The following is a 10,011-nucleotide window of genomic DNA, read 5'->3' as shown; positions in this document are numbered from 1 at the left end:
AAACAGCGATTCGGGTAACGTGAAAAATCGCTCGTTTCCGGAGCAACCGGCGCGCCATCGCCGATCGCCGTCATAGACGAAACCGATCGTCGTCCGAAATTTCGCATACGCGGTTAGCGAGCTCGTTTCCAGCCGTATTTTCACGCCGACACGATGACCGTATCGTTTCTCCTCGTTAACGCGACGCGATGATAATTATTCCACTCCGTGCCGGTAATTACTCGGATCGCGGGTCGGCCGAAAAATCTGCAACACAAATTTTTCACCTACACACGCGCCCCGTCCCGCTCGTCGCCCCGATTCCATTCCCGTTTTAATGATTTCCTATAAATTTATCGGGTGCTCGGCTTAAATAACGATCGGGGGCTGGAATCGTTTCCATAGCACATTTTCGATTCATTTTCCTCGGGGCGAAAGTGTTTCCGTCTCCGTTCGAAATATGCGTTTACGATACCGGGGGGGATTGTCCGCTCGAAAGGGACGACATCGCTCATTCCGTGCTTGCGGCTCGGGGCCAGACACTATCCGTTTCGTGCAGTGTTTGCTGTAATTCAAGCGTCGTTCGACTCGATCGCCTTGTGTATCTTTTGTTTTTTATGATAAAAGACGAGGGAGATTCTTTTCGTGCTATTATAAATTGTTATATTGTAATAAATACGAGGCAAATTGATCGGGTATGCGTGCAAGTAGAAAAGTCAAGTATTGGTCAGACGCGCCTGGGCTAACTCGTGTTCGATCACTCGCGTATCCAACAAATTTTTTAATTCAATTATATCGAAATTGAAGACTCAGAAGAGTTCGAAAATTAAAAATATATATTAGAACGAAGCAGCTGAGAAGGGTGAATCGGAGAGGCTGTGCAAGAAAGCGGTGTGTGCGAAACCGTGTGTCTACCGGGGCGACCGGTAGCTAGGCAAACGTGGAAAATGTTAACCTGATTTATGGTCGTGGCTCTCCCGGAGCCTTTTCGGAATTTGCATTAGACCAGGAAGTAGACGAATGAACGTCCTGCTGTCTAGGGCAGGAAAAGGGGCGAGAAAAGGAGGAGACAGAAAGGGGGCGAAAGGCGGGTGGAAGATGGAAAGGCAGAGGATACGGAGAGATTAATCCGAGCTAACGGAATCAAGGACGACTCGATGGGAAGCTGCGTCCGGACGAAGGACTTCTGGGTGTCCTTCGGCCTCTGTCTCGACTGGATCCGTTTATCGCCGTGGATGCGCGCGGAATTAGATTCGTCCTCTTCAAACAGCTCGTCCGGTTCGTTTCACGGATTTTCCCGCTCGTCATACGTTCCCCCGAATCCTCGACCATCCTGGAAAAATTCTTCGGACGATCGGGAGACGAGTCTACCGCGCTATCTTGGAAGATTTAATCGAGTTCCATCGACTGCGACGGTACTATCGCGTTTTACGATCGAGCCGAGACCCCGACAGCCACCTGGACCAACGATGGAAATGAAACTTTTCCTCGCGGCGAATCAAGATCTCCGCTCGGAGGCGTCTCGTTGCTTCTCTCGGAAGGTTAACCTCGATAACGTATCGGAGTTTCGAACCGCCCCAGAGGCCGAGGGAACCCAGCAACCGACGGAAACAGAAGAAAAGATTATCGAACGGGGCACGGGTCCTTAAACGTCGACACAATAGCCACAACCTTGTTGCGAACATTTGATTAGAAATACCAAGAGCAACGTTTACGTCCAGTTACAGACCATCGTCGATCATTTACGCTAATGGACCATCGACGGAGAATAAAAAAAGGTAGTTTGAAAGCAGGGAGACGAAGGGATTCGAAAGTCTTCGGAGACGTCGCGTGTTCGCCGGATGCGGACGAGGACCGTGGCGAGATCGGAATACGGATCGTCGAAGGGGCCAGTGGTTCCGGAAGAGAAGCCAGAGATAGCCGAGCGTGCAACAGAGGCGAACGGATCCCGCTGGAAGAGAGGAAGATCGTGGAGAGGAACGGAGGCGCCTGCGCCCTCGGCTATACCGAGTTTCTGCGTACGTTTCCACCAGTCGGGTCTTCAACTCCGGACCGCGAACACCCAGTGATCGGGGGCCGCGCGACTCCACCGCCACCGGTGGAAACACCCTCTGCACACCCGACGCGGTTCCGCGACCGGAAGCGACTCGGTTCGCGCGCGCCAAAGAAAACGGCCAAAGTTCGATCGAGCGTTCGAGAGAACCTCCGCCTCTCCTCCTCCGAGTCCCGAAACTTTTCCCGGACGGTTGAAACTTTTTCCGCGCGCGTTTCACCCGCACCGGCGTTTTTACGAATCGCTCTCGACTACCCACGAGGTAACCGAGGGAACATCGGCGTTCGCGTAGACGGGGGAATTCGGGTAAAAACGCGGATCGATTCCCGCTGGTCATTCCGTCGAGGAGGATCAAAAGGCGCGACCCGTTAACGTCGTTAGCGCTAATTAATCATCGGCGGCCGGATAAATATCGTGTATCAGGCTCGTAACCGGGCGCGAACGCGCGCGCCGGCGTCTGCCGATAATTATGAACAGGATAACTCATTAGTCGCAGTCGACGTTAACGGGCTCGTCGCGAACGCTCGCCTCGCCCTCTTCGACCGCGTTCCTCCGAAGCCGTTCGATTGTCGATCGAGTTTTACGCGCCCTGACGAAAGAACGCCGGGCCTCCCGTAATTCCCATCGAAAGTAATTAGATCTCCTGCATTCCTCCCTCCGAAAGTCGCCCCTTTGAGGAACTCTCGATGCGTTTCGCTCCGACCTTCGCCGAGTTCACGCAAACCGACGATCGAGGAACGCGGAAGAGGACCTAATCGAGTGTCGAATCGATCGCGACAGATTTCCGGGCGGCTGGGAGAATATTGTTACGCGACCATGAAGCATCAGCGGCGCGTGCAGAGGAGCGCGCGCCGGCCCGTGCCCGTTGAAACGGACTCTCCGCGGCGTTAATTAATCCACCGCGGCGTCCCGATGTTCGACGACCGCCACGAAATAGAATCGCGAACGGTCCACGGCCAAGATAACGAGCCGGTGGTTTTGCGGTGGAAATAATTTCGACGGAACCGAGACCCTCGACCGTGCCGTGCCTCGCTGTAATTAGCAAACAGTCGTCGAGTGTTTCCGCGCGAGCGGTTCGATTTCCTTCGGCGGTCTCGTCGACGAAACTTCGATCAAAGGGCCACCGGGGCAAATTGTAAACCCCCGTGAAAAGACACTGGTGCCGCCTCCAAGGACCGACGAAAACCGCAAAGCGGTCGCCGCGACGTCGCAAACCCGTGGATCAAAGGAACAAGATAATTCTGACTCGGTGGAGACGGAAACGTGCTGAGCAAAAAATGAACAAACGGTCCAAGTAAACGTTTGGTAAGCGGGATAAATGGCCGTCTGGATGCGAGAAGTCCGTCAGTGGGCGAAGATGCGCGAAAACGAACGTCCCGGAAACGGAACATCGAAGGGGACGTTGGCTGGCGGTCTCTGAGCCTGGCCTCTGACGCTCGGTTAATAGGATACAGCTGACGGGAGGTTCCCGGGAGGTTCTGCAGCGATATTTCGCGATCGTGGAGGCTGACAAGCATGACGGGAGACGAGTGACCGCGCGAAGAGTACGAAACGTTGGCAAGCGCCAAAGCACCGCGGATAGGAAAACGTAGAATCGCTGCCGGGATAAATATCCTGCGGGCGAGCCGGTCAGCCGACGGTGATGGCATGAGGACATTAGTAAGGAAGAGCTGCGGGTCCAGCGAGGAGGAGGATGAGGATGGTGGTGGGCGTGATGGTCCTTGGTCAGCTACTGACGAGGATTCTGCTCGCTGCCCATGCCGGCGATCGACTCGCGGCGGCTCGCAGAATACTCAGAGACGTGCCGCTAATAGATGGGTAAGTGCGACCAAAGACACAACCTGAAATAGAATAGTAATATTGGCTCATCCTCCGAGTCCCCGCAATATTCAATCGTTCGAAAATTTCTGAGTACAAACACCATTGCGTTCAAAGAGATTTCTAAACTCTTTAAAGTAGCCTATTATTCTGTCTTTATTCTCGAAGGAATCCGAGCAACGGAAAATCGAGTCACGAGCGCAACGGTGGAATGTATTTCGGTAGCAGCGTCTCGTAAAACAGGGAATTACAACGTAAAAACGGTAATTGATGACCAGTGTCGAGTAGCAACTTCTGCCCCAGAGGACATTAGACGCTATACGATGCTTCGAGCATAGTTTTACGGGGGACATGCACCGGAATGCGATAAAGCCGACGGCCCAAACTTTGAGCAGTGCTCGATGAAAAAGACGCGTTCCATTTTGATAAAAGCTTTAATGTCGCGCATGCTCGAAACTGGGTAGTGTTCATCGCGATAAATAAACAAATATTAGCAAATGTCGGGCACAATTTTCCAATTTTGCGAACGCGTGATTCACGCGGCAAATTAGTCTCGTGCGAATTGTTGGATTAACAAAGCAAATATTTGCACGCGTGCAGCGCGAAAAGGGTAAATAATTTCATTCGGTGAAACCGATCGAACGAGAAATCTTATGGTTATCAAAGCTAATAATTTGAAATAGATAACGTTTCTGTGAAATCGCTATCGTCGTTCGAGCGAACTCGGGAATTAGGGCGAAACGACGACGGTCGAGCATCCAACGTCTTACCTATAGGAAGTGCAATGATTTGGACATTGAAACCGAGAGTTCGCGCGACAGGAAATGAGTAACGAGACTTGAAGGTTCAGGAGTTGACTCGAGGAACTAGAGTTGCCTGACCTTTCTCTTCTAAACTTCGCCTCGTTGTAGTCTCTGTTCCGGCATGGCCGAGCTTATCTATTTTCATTTCAAACCGGCGACACTTGGGGGACGTTGACCGGTACATCCCCGAGAGAGTATAATAGCGTAACTAAAATCTGCATCGTACACGGATTACCGGATCCGCGTAAACCTACACAGCCAAATCATTTGATCTATGAACCATCGTCTACGAGTGTCCGGGACTGATAACCCCGAAACGCAGGCATTCCTCGCTAACGATTTGCAACCTGTTCCACTTAACGTCGACGGAAACACAGAATCGAGCGAGATACGATCACTCGTGAAAGTATTCGAGAGACTTTAAATCCAAAGTTTCACGTTCGACCTCAAATGACTACATATACTCCAGAGAAAAACGAGTCCTTTGATATTTTTCTGAACTATAAAAATATGAATGACACAAGGAGTTTGGATATTAAATTTCTGAACGTAAAAAGAATTTTTCATCTGCTTAATGTGGCTTAACTCTTTTTCGATCGCTAAACGTTACGAGCTGTAAAAATGTCTGTGCGATAACGAACGTGGCGTGCATCCCGTCCGATGAAAGAACAAAATTGGCAATTGTTACACGCGAAGCTTCCGTCCGGTCGATTAGTATGAATTGTGAAAGAGGAAGCAAAATCGAACGGGGTAGATACAGAGGCAGGGGTTTCCCATTCGCGGACGGTACAGTTCGCATTGGCTGTTTCTCCCGGTCCACGAATTCTTGGCGCGCTCTTCGCAAAATTGTTGAAATTTTAACGAATAACTGAAAACTCCGACGCGATCGTTAACTGGAGTGCCGTTGAAACACGAGAACCGCAAGGCACGAATTTATAGCCAACGAGAACAATGTCGTCGTAACGACGCGCGTGGACGACATTCTATGGCCGAGCGTGCCTCTAATTACACTAGAATTAAACTTGAAAGGAATGTCCTCTCCGTGTCCGATTCGCGATAAAGCGTCGAATGATACCGGGGTACGGTCGCTTTTTCTACCCTCGGAAACGAGCCAGCTTTCAATCCTCGCGCTACCGTATCGATCTTGTAGCGTTTATCAACGCAGCGACATCAAATTTTTCTCGGCCGACGAATAACCCGAAAAACGAATCCTCGAAAATTGTTTTCGACGCGATACGTTCCCCCGCTCTTTTTCTTCCTTCTGCCCCGTCCTCAAACGCAAACTGTCTGTGATCGCGAAACCGTGAAACACTTGGCTTGGTACGGGCGTACCTCGAACGCAAACCGGGGAAAATTAATTGTTTCTCGTGTAAACTCGTTCCTATTGACATTCGGAAACTGGGGGGAAAAAACGTATCTTTCGATTCGACGCGTATCGTACGTTTCGTTGAAATTGTTACGAGTGGGGTCGATGGACTGTGAGAAGTATAAATATTGGAGGTGCACGAGTAAAAACTGTTCTTTTAATTACGGCCCCTTCCACCCTTGAAGTCGTTGGAAAGAATTGTTGTGGGTATAACTCGCATATTTTTCGTGCGTATCTGCATATTTTAGGTGCATAAATGTCAAACGTTCCTTGCATATCTTACTTGCATAAACATCTGCGGTCTGGCTGTGACCAAGGTAAAGTTCCCCACAGTAATGCGAAGTAGCATGCGAAGAGCGTAGGTGAGCGGAAAATATTGCGTAATGGCGTGTGCATGATTGGTTGGAACTCGTAATGGTGTACGCGGTAAATTCGAATTTGTAGTATGCAGTAAGTACATCAAGAGTAAATGGCTTCTTTAGTGCTTCCTATCTAAATGTGCGAGCCACGCGTGCGACTGTGGTCGCCGGTACATGAAACTCAATACCAGAGTCGAGCAAAATGTAATCTGGCTACGTCCGCTACGATAAAATTACACGCGTTCACGTCGTAACTACACGATAATTAACTAGCTGTTGCGCGCTTTAAAGATTTACAATTATAATTCCACCGTGATTGAACGGTAATTACCCTATAACTACGCGTAATGGCAAACATAACTAAACTATATCCTGTCCACCTGTGCCCCATACTAAATCAAATTACGGATACTATTATTTAATTTTCTTTAACCCGACAGACAGTTCTAAAATGTAGAAGCACCGAAAGAACTGCAATACTATACTTGAAGATATCCGTGGACTTTGAAAGTAATTAACGGTTCGCGAGTGATGTCTCGGAGACGATCGAAGCCACCGGCGGGATCGTTTCTTTATCCTCGAAGCGAAAGAAAAAGAAGGGTGTGATCCAATTGGACGAAACTCGAGAGTCGTGCATTCTCTCGCAGATAATGAGAAAGTTTCGCGAACGGCAGAAAGAAAAGACGTTAATGGAGGAGAGAGAATTAAACAGAGTTTTAAAAAAATGCAAAGAAAGTATTGAAACGAAAGAGCCGAGAGGAACGGGCAGAAAGCGTGGAAGAAACAGAAGGAAGATAGAATTTAGCTCGAGGATGGCTCGCGGCTATTTGGTCCTCCAGTTTCTCGGGTTACTAGAGGGTGGATACGAATTTCCGGTTCTCTCGTCTGGAACAAGCCCCTGTGTCTCTTCTGGCTACTTTCGCTCGTCCATGTTTCGCGCGAACCGTGGCGGGAGTGGGTGAATTCTGGTCAAATAACCTGTCGGATCGAAAGGCAACACAATGGTCTCGGTCTTCGGGCGACGTGTGTTTCCAAAAGACCGGCAATAGTTTTCTTTCAATCGGTTTTGCATAGAGAATGTATTTGCGACTGCGAAACGAAAGATTATAACTCGATTTGAAAATTCCATCGGCGAGCTTTGCATTTAAATGGAGCACCGTTAACGGTTCGTTGCGTGGGCTTTTCTTTTCGATGTCGCGGCCCAGTTGCGACCGTCTATTTCCGGCCACGTTTCGAGATTAAGCTACCGACCCCGTCCATACAGACGAGAATGACCCTTTTGTTGTTGCAAATTACTGTCTTCTGCCTGGTTACCCCGACCGCGAACGGAACCTTTCACCTTTGGGTCGCGATAGAAATTCCAGAAGTCCTCCAAGGTATCGGGGATAAAAGGCACCGTTAGGAGATAGGAACACGAGCGATTTTGCCCGATTGTTGACGAGTCGAAGGCGATTCGTTACCGATAACGACTGAAAGCCTCGTCGAGCCTATTGTGCGCCGTATAATAGTTTGCATTTTCCCCTCCAATCAGTGGGACAGAGAGAGAGAGAGAGAGACGATCGAGGTTTGAAGAGCTTACGTAACAATCGCACTATGAGAACCGTAACGGTGTCCGTAAAACCGTAAAAATGGATGCAACCGTCCGACGGAATTTCGAGACCGGCCAATCCGCGCGCATTGTCATCGAACTCAGTTTCGCGGGAAACACACGCGCAAAAACAAAAAGCGGTTCGATGCGTTCCGTTTCTACGCAAAAAAGTGTACGAAACGATAGAAAATATTTTTCCATTCACGCGTTGTTATAACAGCCGTTTCGGTCACCGAATCGAAAAATCAACACCGCCAGGAATAATATTAAAAATTTTTAGACACGTTGAATAAGCTTGAAATTTTTAAGAAATACATTCATTTCGCGAACGAATCGACTGGAAGCTGATAACTGTTCACACGATGGTTTGTAATTACTCCGTTCAACGGCAGAGATATTTAATTATTCGAAACGCGAGAGTAACCCGAGAACGGTAAGCAAGCGGAGAGGAATTAGAGTACAAAGCAGCTTCTTTCCCGTGGGGATTTCGTTCGAACCTTTTTCAGAGAAAAAAGCACGCGATAAAGAAACACGACTCGACTGCGTTTCGCGCCATTCTGCTTGACCGAAAGCCTCGCGAGGTTTCCGGCCAAAGACAGGGTCTCCGGTGACTGTGCGGAAGCTTCTAGTTCTTTGTGCTTGGCGGTTTTCGCGGCGACGAAACCTTTTTTCCGCGGGCTTCAATTTACTCGTTTCGACGACAACCCCTGGATCTCTACATTTGTCAGAATTCTCAACCCTTTGTCAGTGGAAAATATAATTCCCATAAACGCCATTTGGTCAATTTATACCCTATCTATTACTTTTGCTAAGTTTCAAGAGTAAAATGTTTAATAAAAATCGTAAATAACTATTTTATCCAGATCTCCAGAGAAGAGAGCTTCACGGCCGGGCCATATCCATATGTAAAATTGCCAAACTTCATGACCCATATTCCCCTACACCACCGAAGAGATTTCAATCAAATTTGGACGAGTACTCCACTAGTAGTGCTAAATAAATTGAAAAACACGGTCTTTTTTAAAAACCCTTTAGAAAGAAATTTGCACGGTGCTTAATAAATCGTTCGAAAAATCACGAACGATCGTCCATTTTCGTCAAATTTATTTGTTTAGACTCCGAGAAGATGGATAAACATGTCTTCACATGATTAACGAAGAATTAACTTGTTTTAAGGATGGTTAAGGGACAGTTTTTGGACGCACGCTCGAGCCGGTTAATGCGACTTAAACGCGTTAAGGCTTTTCCTTCGACATTACCATTCTTCCCGGGGGCTTATAACACGGACGAGTTCAAAGTTCTTGCATGGTCGTATCCGCTCAACGGCGCGTAAATATATAAGAACGCGACGACGTACACACGCGGAACAGCGCGCAAGTAGCGTCCACGATGATGCTTACGGCTTAAAAGCAGAAAAGAAGATTTAGGCCGTCACCGAGTTGGCCGAGTTGAGCGCGGAGCCGAGGAAAGTGGATAGAGGAAACACCAACCCTCTTCGCGCAGTCATCGACGCCGCATCGAAAATGCCCTCCCTTCGACAATCTGATTTACCCTCCTTGAAAGCCAATAAAACGACGGGGCCATCTTGTTCCCGTTTGCCTCGAATCGCTCTGCGATTGCTTAAACGCCCGGAAAACGAAACTTCACGTTGACTCTAGAGACTGACTCCTGAAATTTTTGGATTCCCGTTCAATATCACATTTTTCAAAGTCACTGACGTCGTTAAACTTCACTTCGAGCGCTGGATCACTGTATATCGAACCTCGAGAACCTGTTATCCGAGCCAAGATGTCTACGATAAGTCGGAACAGATCGAAGCTCGGGGGGAGAGGGTGCTCCTGATAACTAGGATAGCTCAATTAGCGGTCGCGATTCGATCGAGAAAGCGGAAGGACCGGATGCTAATCGCGATTAAACAAACCTGTAAGTCGATTGCTCTCCTCCCGGCGGTACGGGCGGCTCGCAAAAAAGAGGAAAAAGAAAATACGAAACTCGATGCTCCGTTTAGGCGTGGGAGGAAGGCGTACGGGCGCTTTGATATTCTC

The 10,011-nt window shown here is 48.7% G+C and overlaps 1 protein-coding gene across 4 annotated transcripts in view; it reads left to right on the top strand.

The window, feature by feature from the left end:
• Positions 1 to 2,034: 2,034 nt before the first annotated feature.
• Positions 2,035 to 10,011, top strand: part of LOC143341225 (dipeptidase 1) — a 61,731-nt gene continuing 53,754 nt past the window's right edge. For 2 of the 4 annotated variants that reach the window (XM_076763967.1, XM_076763964.1), the window contains exon 1: positions 2,035 to 3,850. In XM_076763967.1, coding sequence (XP_076620082.1) covers positions 3,680 to 3,850 — 171 coding nt within the window. In that variant the 5' untranslated portion in view covers positions 2,035 to 3,679. The remainder of the gene's footprint in view (positions 3,851 to 10,011) is intronic. The other 2 variants (XM_076763965.1, XM_076763966.1) reach the window with 2 other exon arrangements.

The sequence above is a fragment of the Colletes latitarsis genome, chromosome 4 (assembly GCF_051014445.1).
Source record: "Colletes latitarsis isolate SP2378_abdomen chromosome 4, iyColLati1, whole genome shotgun sequence".
Classification (NCBI taxonomy): domain Eukaryota; kingdom Metazoa; phylum Arthropoda; class Insecta; order Hymenoptera; family Colletidae; genus Colletes; species Colletes latitarsis.
Note: the sequence above shows the minus strand (reverse complement) of the source record. Positions and strands in the feature narration are given on the sequence as shown.